The sequence below is a fragment of the Vanessa tameamea genome, chromosome 14 (assembly GCF_037043105.1).
Source record: "Vanessa tameamea isolate UH-Manoa-2023 chromosome 14, ilVanTame1 primary haplotype, whole genome shotgun sequence".
NCBI classification, from domain to species: domain Eukaryota; kingdom Metazoa; phylum Arthropoda; class Insecta; order Lepidoptera; family Nymphalidae; genus Vanessa; species Vanessa tameamea.
The window spans coordinates 9262842-9283274 of NC_087322.1; the positions used below are offsets into that span (position 1 = coordinate 9262842).

General features: G+C 32.5%; 1 protein-coding gene across 2 annotated transcripts in view; it reads right to left on the reverse strand.

The window, feature by feature from the left end:
- Window positions 1-1434: 1434 nt before the first annotated feature.
- Window positions 1435-20433, reverse strand: part of LOC113398591 (tumor necrosis factor alpha-induced protein 8-like protein) — a 49925-nt gene continuing 30926 nt past the window's right edge. For both annotated transcript variants that reach the window (XM_026637397.2, XM_064216960.1), the window contains exons 3-6: window positions 4766-4899; window positions 3480-3638; window positions 2450-2547; window positions 1435-2154 (exon numbers count right to left, since the gene is read on the reverse strand). In XM_026637397.2, the coding sequence (XP_026493182.1) occupies window positions 1983-2154; window positions 2450-2547; window positions 3480-3638; window positions 4766-4899 (563 nt within the window). In that variant the 3' untranslated portion in view covers window positions 1435-1982. The remainder of the gene's footprint in view (window positions 2155-2449; window positions 2548-3479; window positions 3639-4765; window positions 4900-20433) is intronic.

Consider the following 20433-nt stretch of genomic DNA (forward strand, 5'->3'; position numbering starts at 1 on the left):
ATAACATTTTGAAAGTAATTAATTTTTTAATGAAACATTGATAACATAACATTTAAAGATATAAATAAATGTTGCTATTAATAAAAAATTGTCAAACTTCTTAAAACCCGAACTTAGATGAAAAATAATTTATTGTATAAATTGCTTATCAGTAAATTAACTTTAGAAAATATTGGTAACGGTAAAGATATTTCCTTACACCACTAACCGTTCAATGTACAAATATTATATACTACATTATATTTACATAATGATTAAAATTAAATTATCACCACTAAAATTGTTTCGATCGACTAAAATGAGGCAAGATTTTAGCCACAACGTAGTCAAATATATTACAACTACAATGCAATTTTAAGACAACTTCCGATTCGATACGAATAATTAATTCTTTCAATTTTTAATCTGTCTAGATTAGTACATACTCGTACATAATAATAAAAAAAAAATAAAGCAAAAAAAATTATCTTGTACTGACTTGAGAACTATAGGCAAATTAAAAAAAAAAACTAATATTTTTAGTACAAATTAAAATAAAATGACACAATTATTATGTGTGTGCATAATTAAACGAATGTATGTGTTCAGTATGTAATACTTTTCCTATTATTTGAGGATTAATTAAGTCGTAATTACATGTTTTCCTCGTTTAATATTTCTAAATGTTTACTGCTTGAATTTACATGAAATATATTCTATATTTTAACTTCCTGCTATTTTCGTCAGATATGCAATTAATGGTTTTGAGTGTTATTTTATTTTAACCGAAAGTTTTAATGGCTTTGAAATCGTCTTATACAGTCTTAAAAAGGGACTGAAACATATATTTTAAACATTTAATTTTTGCTTATGATAAACAGAATAGGCCAAGAAACAGATCCGTATTTATAATTATAGTAATATTCTTAAAATTGCATTGAGTAATCATTAAAATAAGTCTCATTTAATTTCGCATTGTAAATTTTAGGCATTATTTCAATTTGTAGGCAAAATGCGGCATTTATAGTTTCACATTCATCCGTTTTACATTTCAAAGACACAATCACGTCTATAAATAGACTTCAAAAAGCGACACGCAACACATTTTAAAATTGTCAATTCATTATTAAGACTGATCGTCTTCTATATCTAAGATTGTTCTCAATTACAAGAAAAGTTTTAACGACTGAGATAGTTTTAGCGTCGTTTAAACTTTTAAAGTCATTAGCGGCAAGTGACATTGGAGAACATTTTATCGGCCTACAGCTTAATTGAGGCATTCTTCAGACCAGTGTGATCTCTTCTGCCATGTAATATCGTTATAAAACTACGCTTTATTATTGGTTAAAAACATTTCATGACAAACTATCAACCCAATTAAACCCAATCCCAAGCCTAACACGCAATTTTACATTTAGAATAATAATTTAAAAATGGTGCCTTATGTCATTTCCATGAAACGTTTCAAATCACTGAAATTGAAGCCAGTACAGTGTGCGTTAACGGATCCTGTGAATTAATAAATATACGGTCTTTGTTGAGTATTCAAAACAGTCTTGTTTGTGAAAACTTTTGTTGATCAATACCATGCTACGAAAATTCTAGAGAGCTCTCGGAATATCAGCGAGTTTTGTTAGTGATGATCCAGGACACAAGCCGCTACCAACACTGCACTCTCCACAGTCCAATATTTTAATCGCTTTCAAGCTAAATTTCTCGCATCAATAATAGTTGATTTGCGCTAAGCAAATACTGTTTTACCCATTGGATATCCAACTACGGCTGATTGAAATCTACAATGTGCGACATCAAACTGAAAATAAATCTAAGTGCAACAATATTTAAAACTTTTACTTATGAGTCAATTCCCCATTTATGGAGATAACGATTATGTGATCCCATTGTCGAAGCGTTCCAAGATTGTTAATCTTAGGAGACTTTAGAAGATGGTCTGTGAGCAGAGCTTTGGAGTAGGACGGCACATTTGTTCCCACATTGCTGGATTATAGCAGCCCCCTGTCTAGTTCTTTCCGAAGCATCCTGGTTAGTTTGATGACGTCATCGTCTATCTGTCCGGCGAATAATGAATCGAGGAGCTCCCCCCTAGAGGCAAGTGCGAATACTCCGGCCAGTCGTGAGACTGACTTATCGGATAAGTGGCGCTCGACCACGGCCCTGGAAACAGAAAAAATATCCACATTAATATAGCAATATCCTTTGAATGTCGAACTGTTAGATGCTGCTAAGGGCACCAACTTAAAGATATAATGGGACTAGGGAGATGCATATCTTTAAATGAAGCTTTAATTCACCCCGGGGAAAATACTGTGTGGTGTGCATTTTTGAAACGGTAAATGTTTTGGCTATATTATTAAGATGATTTTGCAAGCAAAATTACAAAATCTATAACCTGAGCTGTATTAAAACTAATAATTTAATCATTGATGAATGAGTGTCTAATATGACTTACTTAAGTGATTGATGTGATTCCCGAAGAGCATCCTGAAGAAATCCTCGATCGTATGAGAAGTCCACCTCACAGAATGATACCACCGCCATCAATACGGTCTGAATAAAAATATTCATACATTAGATTATACATGTTCTGAAAATGGTGGCGGAAGAGTCCCACTGGATGCGGAAGGCGGAGAACCGGTATTATTGTTGCACCTTAGGAGAATCCCATGTCCTGTAGTAGATGCCGGTTAGCTAACGACGTTGGTCTGGTATTTGATTTATAAAACTTTAGATCCCCAGTTCCTGTGTTTAAATAGGGCTAATAAAACATGGTTGGGTATTTCTTGATATAAATTATCTTAAAATAAACCCCGGAGTATGGAAGCAGTATTTAGATTAATGTGTCTCGTGTAGAACCTAAAGCCTGTCGAATCGTCTTTCTATCAGGTGATGAGCGTGAGGTAATAGAGACTGCACATGTTGACTAATACGTCCCGCGCAATTGGTCAGTCGACGTTGAAATTGCCCGCAGTGAGGATATCATCATCATCATATTTATAGTGTTTATTATAGCCAGCAAACATACTAAACGAAAATGCATTAGAAAAGACAACTTGTCTATAAAACGCGGTTTTGTTGCTAAGTTTTACGATTATTGACATCAATTATTTTATAATGACGTTATAAAATTGTTTAATACACCACATAAAATTTTGCATTGTTGTAACATATTTTAATATTCATAATATCATTATTAGTATTGAAGAAGCAAAATAAATGTAGCGCACTAAAGAAGACCTTTATTACCTACGAAGTGGATCAAACTTATAACATTTTACTTTTAAGCGTGAAAAATAGTACGCCATTAAGTTGTTTTAATTAATTAGATTCTCCGTTTTAACGGGAACATAAATTTCGTAAAGAGACAGTTCATTAAAATGAGCATTTTACTCACTTGTCTAGCGCTACTGAAAGTTTACAATTATTAACTTGAATGTATTGCTTTCTTGAAATTGGTATTTTTTATTTTAAATAAAACTCACGTGAAACTTCGAGCGGAATGCAGCCAAGGCTCTCTCGTCCGCAGCTGACAGCTGCCCGTGCCGCCGCAACACACCCAGCTTCACAGCAGCTTTGATCACGTGCTTGACCAGCTTCTCAGCCTCTCGCTTCTCCACGCGCTCGCGTAATACGCTTAAGAACTGCCAGAGGAAGAAATATCGATACGATATTTAATGGAACGTTTAAATTTACGTCGGATTGAATAAAAGGTTCCACATAATATATTTATAAATATGACCTATACAATTGACGGAAATACATCTTATATGTGGATGACGGTGTAAGATGTCGTTTTACAATTGTTACAGCGTAATTGTCCACATATTATCACTTAGCCCAATTACTCGTTTGCTTCCTTAAATAAATTAAACAGAGCTACATATATTGTATAAAACAATTTCGAATAATACGATGTTCATATTATTCTAAAAGTTTTGTAACAATTAAAAATAATTTCGAAAATTCTGAAAACTTTGGAAGGGAATTTTTCATGGTTACTATAGTAAAATTTATTAAGTAAATTCGATTCATAGAATTCAGTCAGTGAGTTTCAGTTCATTTATATTACTAATGGTGAATTTATTTGCCATTAAATAGTAAGTAAGTTAAACATATAGGAATATAAAAAGTTGCACCCCTATAAATGACTCAAAGCTGAACTTGGAACTCCTTCTCCTTAGAGAAGTAGACTTAAGATATTATTGATAAATCTAAGATAAATTTGCTTTAAAACTTTCAACTAATTTTACTTCCCTATTTAAGTTAAAGTACAGTATAAAGTACATTTGTTTGAAAATATGAAATATGAGAAAAATTTATGCTCTTTTATATAAGTTTGTTTAAGTAGGAGTAATCAATAAACTCCACGGGGTTCATTTGTCACGTTCCGGTGCGCGTGTTGTACAAAACGTGTTTTTATGAAATACTGAAAAAATATTTTAATCGAGATTGGTCCAATCTCAGTTAAAAGATTTTTCTTTAATAATTCCCTTCTCGTAGGTTGAAATTAATTCCTTTGTAATTCTAAATAAAAGAACTGCTTGACCGATGTTTATTTAATTATACATTTTTCCACTCGAATAACGTGTGTATCAAGTTGTCTGTGTATGTACAATGTACATACATCAATATGTCGTTCAGAGCTCAGATCATGGTAGGTGAATCTATTGTTGATCAGCGCGCCCGCTGTTCCAGATTTATAACTTGTAATTTTACTAAATCTTTATTACTGAAACTGGAATAAGCTAATACTAATAATAGAATTTACCTGATCTAGTAGTTTTGCAGCGTGTTCGTCAAGAACCAACGAGCGCGCACTCGCAGCGCCCCCCACACGCGAGAGGAACTTCTTCTGCGCGCGCAGAGAGATGTCGCGGGCGCACCACGCGCCACCCTCCATCGCTGTGAAATAAAAAAAAGCATGCGTGAACACGTGACATTAAAAACCTAACTTTTCCCATTACACAAACAATATTTATAACTTCTTAGGCTTTTCCCAAGACGGTAAAAAAAGTCCAAGTACGGTTTCCTCTTGGTGTAAATATATGATTCATATTAAGTAACTAGTAAACACATTGTTTATTCCTAACACAAATATATAAAAACAACCAAACTGCTATAAGAACTACCAGTCGGTTAAATGTTTGGAACCTACAGCCTATTCCAATGGAAATAGGAAAAAGATCAACAATCCTTAGATTTACGTATTTCAAGCGATTTACTTATAACTCAGCCGTATTGTGCCCTAATAAGAGTTTATGATTAATATATCTTTATTTATAATACAACATATTATTACACTTAACTACTTATTTCCACTTTAATTTTACTTCCAAAACTCCGATAACAGTTTTGTCGACGCTCAAAACGCCTCAATTTTTTTCGCAAATCCATAGTGCATCCATCCATCATGGATAAATCAAGCTCTTAACCAATGATAACGCATCAATTTGCTTTCAAATGTTGTTTATTTGGCTTTTTTCGTGTTATGGTTGAAATGGAGTATATATTCATCTATTTCGATCGAGGAGGTGTAAAGATAAACAAATCTTAGATATTCCGTAAGATTACATAACAATTCTTGGTATAAAAAGTTAGGTTATTAAATAAATATATACGAAAATAACTACAACTATTAAACTAACTAAAATATATTTATATAAACTAAATTATTAAAATATTATCATTCAGGTTTGTGGTTGCTTAATTGCAACATTAAATGAAACGACTGTTAAAAAAATAAAAAAATATTATAATAATGTTCAGATTTTATGACGCAGCTATTAAGAATCAATTACTAATAAAAATATAATCAAATAGGATTTAAAAAGGGCGAATGTAAAATATTTTTATCTGTTTTAACATTATTTTCGACGCAATATTTTTTTGCTTTATTAATTTACATAATGATAAATGATAAAAAACACGTTAATAGTTATTTTAGTAACAACCACCAATGTATAATAAGTAACTTAATAGAAAAATTAAGCTTCACCTGTATATATTTATTTTGAATGTTGTATACATATATACAGCTATACATATATAAGTATATATAATACATTGTGAGTAATGATTAGTGATTGACTATAAATACATAATTTAAATTATTGTTAAATATTTATTTATTTATAAATATAACATGATAATACAATTACGACGAACGTTCATGGCGTTACTTTGAATGTATTTGTCATTTAGAACAGCTCTACCTTAATTCAGGCTAACGAGTATTTTGTTTAAAAATAACCATCCTATCAAAATTACAAGAAATGAAACTCACGTAGTATGTATTCAGTTTGATAAACGTCACTTAATTTTCTCCAATTGAATAATAATAAATTCATTTGAATTACAACACCATTGGCACCGAAAGGGTGAGTGTAAGCCATCGCGTATATCAAAATACATTTTATTAATAGTTACAATTACTTTTGAATCCTTACTTAAGTAAGGTTAAATTTTTGGTAAAGCTAAACTGGTTCGGAATGATGATTGTACCAAGAAAAGAGATAAATTGTATCAAATAAAAACATTAATTAATCTTTATATCAAGCAAAAAAATATGCACGTAGGAATCATATACAATTTATTATAAGTATTTAAGCAGACTCTGTGTACACGAAATGCTCACCATGTCTAACGTGACACAAGTATATCAATCTTATGATTGATTATATATTGTATATTATGTACATACTTACCCTTCAAACCGGAACATAGCAATCCCAATTATTATTTGACGGTAGATTAAATAGAGGACTGGACGATATATTCAGGCGAACTTATAAATTTATAAAATGTATATGAAAGTAACTCTTTGCATGTGCCTAAAGCCTCCTCTCCTTCTTAGTAGAAGGTTTGGACCTTACTGCACTAGGCAGTGCCCTAAGCACTGGACCATCACGGATTAATTAAATTAATCACCATCTAATTAGAACTAGCGATATCTAATGTTAAAATAAGTGAATTGATTATTTGAATTGGTAGGACAATTAAAAAATTATTATATCTTATTAACAACATTATAAATAATTCCGGGACACTTTAATTATTTCATTTTTTACATTTTACATTAGCAGTCTGTAAATTTCCCACTGCCGGGCTAAGGCCTCCTCTCCCTTTGAGAAGAAGGTTTAGAGCATATTCCACCACGCTGCCCCAATGGGGGTTAGTGGAATACACATTTCAGAATTTCATTGAAATTAGACACATGCAGGTTTCCTCACGATGTTTTCCTTCACTGCCGAGCACGAGATGAATTATAAACACAAATTAAGCACATGAAAATTCAGTGGTGCTTGCCTGGGTTTGAACCCGCAATCATCGGTTCAGATGCCTTCTAACCACTGAGCCATCTCGCACTTGATTATTAATAAGAGGTAATAATTATATTCAATGAAAGATCAATATTTAGGATATACATGAAATAGAGGCGCGTCCATACAAAGTTAGCCGAAAAACTAACTCGTGAAAAAAAATCTCGATTCGGACACTTCTGAGATTTTATTTACGACCAAAAATATTTTAGATTACGATATTTAATTAAATTACACTAAATAGCTCGCAATCATGTTAAGTTGAACGTAGTAAGTATGTCAATAGATAGTCTCAACTCTGAATATGAATACTTTTTTACAACGTGACATTCGACCTTTTCAGTGTTGCCTTTTTATTTTCATTTACTTGTTAAAGGATATTGATTTTCTTAAATATTTCAGTTATAAATACTGAGGGTGTTGGGAGTGTAATAATCGTATACGTAATTTACTAATCACATAAAATAAAAACGACAAATTGACTTGGTTCGGCTTTTGTGCATGCCCGTTAAGGTGGTTAACACCCACTTATCGAATGTTCTACCACCAAACAGTAATACTTAGTTTTGTTCTGTTTCGGATATCGTCGTGAGTGAGCCAATATAGTAATAGGCACAAGGGCCGTAACACCTTGGTTCCACTGCTGGTGGCGCATTGAAAATGTAAGTGTTTGGATGGTAGTGACCAATTAAGCAAGAACTAATTTAATTTAACGTTAATTAGAAATAAAGTTTAGAGTAACCTTTTATACTATTTAATAAAACTCCGTATAAACTTTTTGAAGTGAAACGAGGTAATTATAAACATATTTTTTCCGATATGCTTTAAATTACTCGGTCTTCAACCGAACCCTATACCCGACAATTTTAAAAAGAACGCAAATATATTTAGCCGGTTATTTATACCAAGCCAGAGTAAGGTCAATGACCTCCATTGGTCCTTTCGCCAGACGCGGGCAATATTATAATGTGCTTTTAATTTGCATATGATGAATTTATGTATCCCCAGACAGTGAAAGGTCAACGGCATCTCTGTACCCAGGTAAAGATAATACAGGTAAGGTATAATCATTTTAACCCTTTAAAGTAGCACATTAAACTTTTAAAGGGTACGATCCGACTCTGTTCCTCGGATAGGCATAATATTGACATTCTATAAAGGAAAATCTTTTAAAACGCTGTCTATTTTACACCGAACATATATTTCGATAACAGCCTGCGCTGTTCTTTACGAATAAATTCGAAATTCGAAGTGGAATTCAGCTGCAAAATTAAATGGGGCATTGGCTTCAAGCATCGTATCATCGTAAATCAATTTTCAAAACATTACGATTAGGACGATCGAGCCTAATATCAAATTTATTTAATACGCCGCGTTTAGTAGATTAAATACGATGAACTACTAAATTGAAAACGCTTAACAAGATTTGCAATCAAATTACATTAACATTACATACATTACATTAGCAGCCTGTAAATTTCCCACTGCTGGGCTAAGGCCTCCTCTCCCTTTGAGGAGAAGGTTTGGAGCATATTCCACAACGCTGCTCCAATGCGGGTTGGTGGAATACACATGTGGCAGAATTTTGTTGAAATTAGACACATGCAGGTTTCCTCGCGATGTTTTCCTTCACCGCCGAGCACGAGATGAATTATAAACACAAATTAAGCACATGAAAATTCAGTGGTGCCTGCCTGGGTTTGAACCCGAAATCATCGGTTAAGATGCACGCGTTCTAACCACTGGGCCATCACGGCTCTCAATTTGGCTCGGATCGGCAATCAAATTGAAGAAACAAAAATCTGACAAAGTATGACATTGTTCATCTTTTCTTGAATTAATTTCAAGAAATTGTTGACCGACAAATATCTGTCAACGATAATTGAACCGTGTGACAAAATAGCCGATGTTAAATATTACTAATTTGGTGAATTTTGAGTTTTGTATAAGTTTAATGGTCCTTGAATGTCGTACAATTTTTTCCCGTACAATATAATGCATAACTATTCAATGAATACATACTGTACAAAACGTATTTTAGTATTTCTGAATCATTATTAAGCTATTATGAGTTTAATGTATTGATTAAATTCTATTTTAAACATCGTATGAAAGGTTGAGTCACTTTAGCGATATTTTAATATCAGTAATGGCTCAACCGTGGATGTATTTTATAATCATATACTCGTACGTGCATTATATTATGTTGATTGCTTTGTCGGTCTTTTAATTAGTTTATAAGGCCGCTGTTCCGAAGTACAGGGTATACTCTACCGTCTTCTGAAAGCACCTGAACTCTTGGCGGTCCCATCAGGTAATGGGTAAGCGAAAAGGGAGTGTAGTTGTGTTTGAGCACACATTTCCACAATAAAACATGTGCAGAACGGTTGACAAGTCTTCCTTGAGAATCGCTGCCACGGCTGATATCGGCCAAGAACAAGGGTCATTATCATCGTATAAGATTACTTAATTATTTCTCGTTATATACCTTGTGGTTGTAATTACCGGTACTCACTCACCCTTGAAACCGGAACACAGCAATCTACCTACCTCCTCGGACGGGCTTGTATAGCCCATCACCAAGAGAAGTTATTACTTACAAAAGTTATAATTTACAGGAGTAAGGAAATCGTACGATATCTAAAGGTTTTAAAGGAACGAATATTTACAACAGTAAAGTTTGCAAGAAGGTTCTTAACAATGACTCACGATATTTTTAAAAACTCCGTTAAAACGAATGACTAATAACAATAATTGTACTTTCACGCTCATCTTTGAAGCAACTGGATATATATGTATATTAGTAACCAGACTCTCGCTGTTTTTAGCCTAGCGGTTTGACCTACGTTAGTCAGGTCATTTTTTTTTTATATTTTTCCTGAAAAAGGTATTCTATATTCAGCTAATGCTAATAGTTTAAAGTTCTTGTTTTATTAACCATAAATAATAATAAAAATATACATACATATTTTATAATATATAGATGATTCAAATCTTATTAGCTGAGTTTTGTAACGATATGTCTGAAACTTTTTATACATGAAAAAAATATATGTTTTTGCATACGTATTTACTGCCGTATGTACTGATAAGATTTACATTTTAATTTAAACTAAAATAAAAAATGGGACGAAATAAGATGACTTACGATTGAATATTTTGTGGTATAAAATATTTACGATGTATTACATGCTTATGTGAGTTTAATAAAAGAAAAATAATATCCGTCGAAATATAAACATAATCGCTCGAAGATATGGAGTCAAGTTTGCAGCAGCTATTTTTTAATTTCCTGTGTCTTTCATCAATTTATTACTTTCGTCCTTGACGAAAATACGCCTCGTCAACCTGAAGGCAATTTTCTTTACATACTTAATAAAGATTCATGATATAGCGGGGTGTTGTTCACTTGAATATAGCAATATAGGCTTTAGGGTAACGTCATTAGTTCCAAAATACCTGAGCAGCAAAAACGCTATATTGGCCATGTACACAGGTTTGGGCGGAACATGATAGTGGTGTATTAGCATATCGCGTGCTGAAGCGGCCTTCGCTTAGGATATACAATCAAGTACAATGTCAAGTTGAATGCTTACAATGTCATGATATAAGGCCATTCTATTCTTCATCACCGCAGGTCGAGGATCATCACCAACGAAGTATAATAAGGATGGACAATGTATCCGCATTGTTTATTGACTGTATTGCGGATAAGCTTGCCTAGTAAATTGATAGTTTTTTAGCCTACGAAAAATATAGAGTATCTTACTTCATTGAACAAATACATTATTGTATGTTCATAATATTCATTAATAACAAGAGGAGACCTTGGACCAGCTGTAGGATCGCTTGCACACTACCATGACGCCCCGAGCCTTTAATGAACCTACTCAAATTAAGTATATTTAGATTTTAACGGATTCAAATTATTATGTGATTGGTCTGAGAAACAAACACAGTTTGTAAATGGTAACACAGAGCTATTATAGATATTGATAATAGTCTCGTGTGCCAATTATCAAAGCGTATGAATTATTTAATAACCGTATTACTATTGTCGAACTAACACCTCCACTCATTACAATGCAACAAACTATACACAAGACTGGACATAAAGAGAACAACACATCAATCTACATACAAATTACGAACAACCAAAATTATATTGTAAATCATAAATATTAGCCATAAGAAAAAATAATTTAGTCATTACGAACGGGATGATGGAAGATGAAAGAGAAGATGGAATTCACGCTTGTCACTCGATAGCCGAAATTTATTTATTATTATACGTATGTATAATACGTAGAATAACTATTCGTTCAAATTTTCTATAAAATTAATGTATTTTAAATGTAATTGTTGTATGAGCATCTTTCGGCGTCATTAGCCGAGTTCAACGAACTACATTGATTGCAACAATTGCCATCGTGCATTACACACGTACACAATGCGGGTCTTATGATGCCATCTGTTAGTATCTTGAACTTTTTGTTTGTTACACAACGTTCATATTTCAAATTGATATTAATTGCGTTTAATATTTATATTAAATAAAATTATTTCTTTGAATGAAATTATATTGCATATACCTAATAAACTTTCAAAAATGTATGTCTTTTGGTATTTATTTGCGTTTTGTGAAAAGTTATCGATGAATTTTAATAAAAATCATGGTAACAATATTGTACTCTGATAAATGTTTACACGTACAAACATGTGCGATTGAAGCGAAACTTATTAGGCTCGATATACTTAAAATTTCAAGGTCGAACGTGAGTGCAACGTTCTTGAAACTTATTGTTTACACCTTTTTTAAATAAAGTTGCTTTTTTAAATTCTAAATTCAAACAGCATATTTAAAATGTTCACACACGGTAGAACGGTTTGTATAAACAAGCGATGTCTTTAAAACAATGTTAATAAGACGTTTGTAAATTGATGACTGTGACGGGTTTTGATTGGCCACTTCATCACGCAACGCTTGTTAAATTCAATGGCATTGCAAACGGTCAATCCTGATTGACTTCACTTGAACTGAGCTAAAGGACTTTTATGTTACTATTGACATAATTTTTACTACAATATACATATAGAAGTTCAGAGTAATTTTATAATTAGGTACTAGTATGTTTGATTCAACATCAACAAGACTAAACCTATCGAAATGAAATTTGACATTGTAGTCAATTGGTGGTCGGAAAACATAAATTAGACTTCAATAAAAATTAATTGTCATAATCGATCATATTATAGATAAGCTTTTTCTAAAACTGGTTTATTCTAGAGAAAACCAGATACAAAATCCAATCAGCTTTTCAGGATTAGCCCTAATTTGCTTAGACATGCTTATATTTCGGGTCTCGCTTTGTTCTAAACGTTTTAATATAGTTATGATCTGGGTATTTAGTCGTGGGAAGAGTATTAATGTACCCGTGACTCTACGAACGAACTAACGAATACTGTAGTCATAGTTTTTATTTGCCATATATTTATATAACAATAACTTTAAATAATTTTGTCATCAAAATTAAAATATTATTTATTGAAGAAGGCTGACAAAAGCACTTTTGAATCGGTTTACATTGTTGAATAACATGCAAAGCTATCAATAATCCTTACTAATATTATAAATTCGAAAGTTTGTATGTTTGTGACTCTTTCATTTCACAATAATATAGCTATTATATTAAAATAACACACAGACCATAATTTATTTTAAAGATATTGTGTGAATAGGACCTGACAACCAACCCTTAAAACACGAACGAAGTGGCGGGCGAGAACTAGTAAGTAGATATAGCTATAATTTCATCAATTACAATATATTTTTAATTCTAAAGCAAAATAACTCTTCAGTAAATAAATATATATAATTGTAGATAAGTTCCTGCCATCCATATAAGCTAAAACTACATAACACTACTAAGGTACTGAATAATGCACGCGACACCCCGTTGCTCAAACGTATGACAATGTGGGCTACGTTCATGATATAACCATTAATATTTGAAGTAGCATAACGAATGTACATTGTTACAGAGAACGGGACAGGAAATTGCCCCCAGGGCAACCATTAACCCCTTAAATAAACGGAAAAGCGGAACACTAAAATAAGTGCTTTAAAGTCATGTTCAATTTTAATATTTCTGCACAAACTAAAATATTAGCCTATTGGCTCACGATCAAATTAATACACACACATTTAAACCAAAGTTTACAGGTTCAAATCTGGGTATTCGATATTGGGTTTTACGTAACGTTTGCATTTATTATTTTTGTGCTTAGTGTTGATAAAAGTGTGCATATATAATTATATTCTGATACAGTCATATATAAATTCGAATTAAAAATATCTTTATTAAACATAGAAGAAATTCACTTTTCTATTGATTGTCAAAATTGTAAGATGTCATGGATGCAACATATTAGTATAGTCTACAGTATTTTGTCTATTTTTAAAAAGTTCTTTATTTAAAATACGTTAAATTCTTAAAAAAAAAAAATTAAAATCTACTGTAAGAATATTTACACACGCTGACAAAATTAGGCCCTGTTTCAGAATTTAAATGTTCTAAGTTACTCATATTTTCAACAAACATAATAAATAAGATCTGTAATTGGTAGATAGGAGATATCTGAAGTTCGTTAACGCTTAATTGTGCCATTAAAGGACTTAAGTGTTACTATTTTATTCCTAACTAACTAATGGGCCGCATCTGCTTGGGCACATTATAATAATATCAGACAATATAATAGGGATATGCTTTGATTATTTATAAGGCTACACAGACTGTCAAAGCTGTGAACGTAAATAGTAGCCAACCGTTGGCTGTTCGCCGTTGGCAGTAAAGTAGTATGACGTTTGACGAGTGTCAAGCGTAGCTGTCACGCACGCCAAGATAAAGTTGGCTCGTTTGTTTTAGTGCGACTCTCTATCTAAATATATGTATAATAATCTATGTGGATATGCTCTGTTAAGCTTAGCAGGCTGACGAAAAGTATGTATTATATATATCTTACTTCATATACATTAATTGCATGCTATATATATGTTATGCCGAGATGGCCCAGTGGTTAGAACTCGTGCATCTTAACCGACGATTTCGGGTTCAAACCCAGGCAAGCACCACTGAATTTTCATGTGCTTAATTTGTGTTTATAATTCATCTCGTGCTCGGCGTGAAGGAAAACATCGTGAGGAAACCTGCATGTGTCTAATTTGAACGAAATTCTGCCACATGTGTATTCCACCAACCCGCATTGGAGCAGCGTGGTGGAATATGCTCCATACCTTCTCCTCAAAGGGAGAGGAGGTCTTAGCTCAGCAGAGGGAAATTTACAGGCTGTTAATGTATGTATGTATGTATGTATATGTTATCGTTAGATATAGATTTAAATGATCTTGAGACTTGGTCAGAAATTTCACATATCAAAGAGCGTTGAAATATCCTTCAAAAATGAAATGCAAATTAATATTAATATTAAATAAATGAGCACAATTATAATCTGGGAAATTATTTAAATATGCCACTGGGTTATATACGAGACAAAGTCAATGACCTTTTCTTAAGCTGCGTCTAAGCAAGTATCAATTTAGTACTTGACTACAATTGCCTTTCCAACAATACTCCTTGTCCAATTAACTCCAAAGATATATCCCAGATAGAGGCGATCGTTGACACTAGTTGTGGCTTTGAAATTAAAGGGTGTCGATGCAGACGGTCAATAAATAAAAATCTTCTTTTTTTAAATCTTTGAGTTAGATTTTTTACATTTCTCATGTTTCTAGGTAACGGTTAAATATTTAAATTATTGTTGTATCCGTTGAATTTAATACGCGATACTTCAATTTAATTTAATTGCATATGATTATGTAACTATTACTATTACTACTGAGTGTCGACTACTAATTCTGAGTTATTTTCATTTAGTGAAATCTCCCTGTCGGACCTATGGTAGCTTTAAATCAAATATAATCCTTTAAAATAACTCTTGTCAGACATGCTAGTAAGTAACTACTTAAATAAAGTATATTCTGATTTCATTTTATCGGTTAAATAGTTAAAACATTTGAAAATAAAATACGTATCTAAACTTATGAACAATAATGCTTTAACAATTAAATTTATTCTGTATTTAAGATAACGCATGCGATTAGACATGACGACGAATTCTTGACACAACTTAAACAAATGAGCTCCAATGTCGAACCCGAAACCACAACCGTTTCCAATCAGTGCAATGACCATTGCACTAATCATTCAATTATATATTAGTATCGTTAAATTATCAACGTGTTAATAAAATAAAATTAAAAAATAATCTTCTTTTTTTTTGTTGTCTAAGACACGTTTATATTGTAAGTACAAGCGGCGCTTACTCATAATTATACGACAATAATAATTTAACATGCCTTCGTAAATAAAAAATATATACATTTGAACATATTATGATAAAAATAATTTAATAGAATGGCTGTATTTGATGTACGAAACAAAAGCGCAACTCGCATTAATTATTTATACAGACATCGTTATAAAGGGGCAGTCATCTTCATGCGTTTATTGCCAAAAAAAATAAAGCGATACTACAATGTTCTTTTAAAAGCAACCGATTTTAACCGATCGTGAATAACCACGAGATATATAAATAAATTACATGATAGTGGAACGTAATTTTATATTTAAACGTTTTCGTATTCATTTTCAATGATACCAATTCCTATAGCAAAGTTTGTATGCATCAGATTTCAAAAAATAATAATCCGATTGGATATTATCCTTGTTATTTTAAGATGCACCTCATGTGATGATAAGTTCTAATGTCTAGTTGACACTTGTTTTTTATGGCATAGGTAGGCGGACTTGGCATGGGCCATCTGACAGCTAGTTGTCATTTCTTATATCGTCAATGCGCGGCAACCTTGGCAACTAATATGTTATATCCCTCGTGCCTGTAGTTACACTGACTCACTCATCCTTCAAACCGGAACCCAACAATACTGAGTATTGCTGCTTGGCGGCAGGATACCTAGACGGGTTTGCACAAAGCCCTACCAAGTATAACATACTTTATTACAGCATCATAATAAATGGTTATCCAAATTAATGATACTGTTAGGTGACATTTTAAGTAACATCTCTTCGGGAGTTATAAATATTGTACGAAAAAAACGTCCTTAAAATAAATAAAAGGTCGCCTTTGTCGTGATTCCGAGATTACATATATCATATATTAATATTAAGAAGCGATTAAAAACTAGAACAACTCTCAAGTCGTTAAAATTTGATGCTTTAACAATAACTTTATGCCAAGTTAGTATGGAAATAGTAAAATAAGTAATATGAATATTATACGTATATATATAACTTAAGGAAATAAGTTTTTATGCTATTCTGTTAAGTTTACAACTGTGTTCCTCATTTTACATAAACTTATGCATATCACTAAGTATTTTGAAAATAGTTGTAGATACAGAATTATTGCTCACGCAAAGTCGGCAGGAGAAGAATCAGTTATAAAACGCTACTAATCTATACTAATATTAAAAATGCAAAAGTAACTCTGTCTTTTGCTCTTTCACGGCCAAACTACTGAACGGAATTTGATGAAATTTGGTAGAACAAAAGGAAGGACATACGGATAACCCCTAAAACGCGTGAAAAGCTACGGGCGAAAACTAGTAACTTAAAAATTATGCCTATGTGACAAAAAAGGTCAAATTGTTATGTTCTTCAGTACCTCCAAATTATAACAAGCAATTGGACTATATATCAGGCAAAGTATACCTAGTAAGTTATATACGATCACGCTTAAGAACTATGCAGAAACAGAGACACTAAACATCACAGCTCGATCAGTTGTGCAAGATGATAAATACATGAACATGAGATCTTCCCATCGCAACTTCTTAGCTTGGTCGTGAGTTCGTTCCTTAGGTGTTCCCAAACACAATAGTGGATTCATTTCATTTCATTTTCACATGTATACGTTCTCATAGGCGTTGCTGACCTGCGTGACCAAAAAAGCAATAAGTTTTCATGGTGACGTGAATTGTACGGCCCTTCGTAAGGTATACAAAGTGTTATAAGTTTGCGTGTCAACAATCGATGGTAACGTCCCCACTCGCTCGTTTTCACGCTAAATTGTTTGCGAAAAAATCTCAAGGTGAAACTTGAAGTTCATTTTATTAAATCGCGTTATAAGCGTGAATACTGCAGAGCTTTACGGCGATTTTTTTTAACGTGCCAAAGAAGTAGTTCTTCTTTTTTAGATAATAACAAATTTCTAGTTATATTTTCTTCTCACATAAACACACTGGCACGGTAAAATGCAGTCTTGTTGGTACTTCTTGACCAAACAACATATACAACGCACTTTATTGCCATCAAGACCTGAACCTGACCATCGCTCTTGTTTAAGGGGCTCGTCGCCAGCTGTTAGGCAAAAAAGTAGTTGTTAGCATTCAAGCTCGCCTCGTAGCAATTTTCACCAAAATCGGTTCTGTAGTTTGGTCGTTAAAGAGCAACAGACGGACATACAGAGTTACTTTCGCATTTACGATATTAGTATAGATGTATTTGATATGGTTGATGTCCACGATGCCCAACAGACTCAAGCACAAAATTCTACCATTGGTAGAGTACCTTATAAATAGCCGAAATTAAAAAAAAATGCATTGTTTACATTTTTAAGGGTTCTTTGTACTATTAAGCAAATATCATACAAACGATAAAATATTTTTTAAAAGTGACTTTGACATTCATATTACTAATAATCATATATATTAAATAATCTTTCATTACTCAGTCCTCAAATGCCTCATTGCTCTATTTGCTAGCTTTCAAGAGGCTCCGAATAGCGTTTTAAGGTACTGAAATCAAAATATTCTTTAATCAAGTAGGCTCATAAAGGCACTTTTGAATCGTTATTTTACATTGTGGAATTAAATATAAAACTACCAACGGTTCACAAAGTAGATTCTACCAAGAGTTCTGTATTGAACTGTATCCTCAAGTTGATTTTCGTTGTATAAATGCCATAAATTTATTAATAAAACGGTAAGATATTTTTTATGTCTAAGGCGCATTAATTCGTTAAGCCCATATATATGCACGTTATATATCCAAAGCTGACACTCCACGATAGTAAAAATTTTCCGTTCACATATTTCGTATACCAAGGCTTGGTTACAAAGACTCCACACGTGTCGGGAGGTCGTAAAGTCTACCAACGTAAATGGGTACCTTATAAGATGTTTACTGATCTCGGTTGTAACTCTTAGGTTTTACCTATAAAACTTGTGATAAACGACTTTGCTATATATTACAACTTAATTATATATCATATATTAAAATATGACTTGAATGATATCAATGATTAAATGCCACTGCATTCTTGCTGTTATTTGTATAATGTACTAAATATGTTAACAAAATTATTTTGTTAGTTGAAATTGGACACTGAAATTTTTAATACCGTCGGTTCGGAAAAGAAAATATCCTGGCCTGAGAATAAATGGCAACGTTCCCTGGTTACAAATAGAATATAAGGAATAGATGTATTAAGTATATAATATTACCAACATTATAATAAAAATATATAACTTATGTAATTTAATATTATAAAGAATTCTTACACTCGGTCCACGTAAAGGATCACCATAAACACGCCTTTATTACAACATAAAAAACAGAATACTGAGGTGATTATCTTAAGGTCACTAGGGGGAGGGGGAGGTCTATAAATAATTTTAGACTTAATACTTATATGCACGTATTTCCATATGAAATCATTCTCAATTTGAACGCATATATCGACTAAATTCAATAAAATAATGATATATGAACGTCGAAAAAGTTTATTATACTATAAATTATTGTATAATAAACTATTATACAATAATATATTGTAATTTACTGATACACTTTGTGCATTATCATATGTATGTGTGTGTTGCAAACAGGTAACACCTGGTCAGTAAATAACAATATTTGAGGAAAGGGCTGGGTCACAGCATGAAAGCTCCCATGTTTGATTGCGCCAACAAAGAACGGATTGTTTTTTTTTTCGGACAATGATTATGGCAAAATGTGTCTATTTTAGCTACCTATTTATTCTAATTCTTAACTTCGAATAAATTAAATGAAAAATATATTTATACAAAACATGGTATAATTCACGCAAATCAGAATAGCTGCACATAATAGGTATTAGCACTTGAGATGGGCTCGTTGCCAATATTCATGAGTTTGTTCATCTGCATCCCTATTCTATAAAAGGGATCGTACTCGTGGAAAATTCCTGAAATTATATAACAGATCTTTATTATCATAACAATATATTGAAACATTAAAAATAATTTGTTTAGTATTCAACACGTGTCCCATATTCAGCATGAGTATCTAGAGTAGTTTGTCCCTAATTAACGAAAGCCTTACGTGATGTTACAGTCTAGTCATTCCGAGAAGTGACGACGCTTTGTTTTCAGGCGGATATTTTAATGAGTTTAATTTAATATGTATCTCTTATGCGTAGTAAAAAAATATGTAAAACTGGGTTTCAGAATGTCAAGACTATACGCAGTATTCCTTGTGTCTTATTAAAAATTCACCTGCGTTAATGTGTGAGTGTTACAGCTTGACCGGGGGTAGGGCATATACACTCAGCCTTTAAGTTTTTTACCGAATTCTCGAAAATTTTCGAATGGGCAGTAGCTGATGATGATGACAGATTCACCGGGCGGGTGAAGAGAATCCGTTGGCAGATTTTACGAGTATATATATACCCAGTTACAAATATTTAGCGTGCGTGATTCAGAAAAAAAATATATTTAACCAGCACCATCTCTCGGTACCGGGTTGTAGCATACGCAATTAAATAATGACCACACAATTTACAATACATTTTTATCCGTTTTCATAAGTACGTGGATCGAACGAAAAGTTATTTATAGAAAGGTTTTCTTGACATTTTATTTCATTTACGTTTAAGTTTTATGTTGAATTAATTGAATGGGTACTATTGTTGAATGTAAGTTCTATAAAAGGTCATTAGAAGATGGTTAACCAGCTTATTTTGAGCTTTGTAAACTTCGGCATATCTACTCCAATCT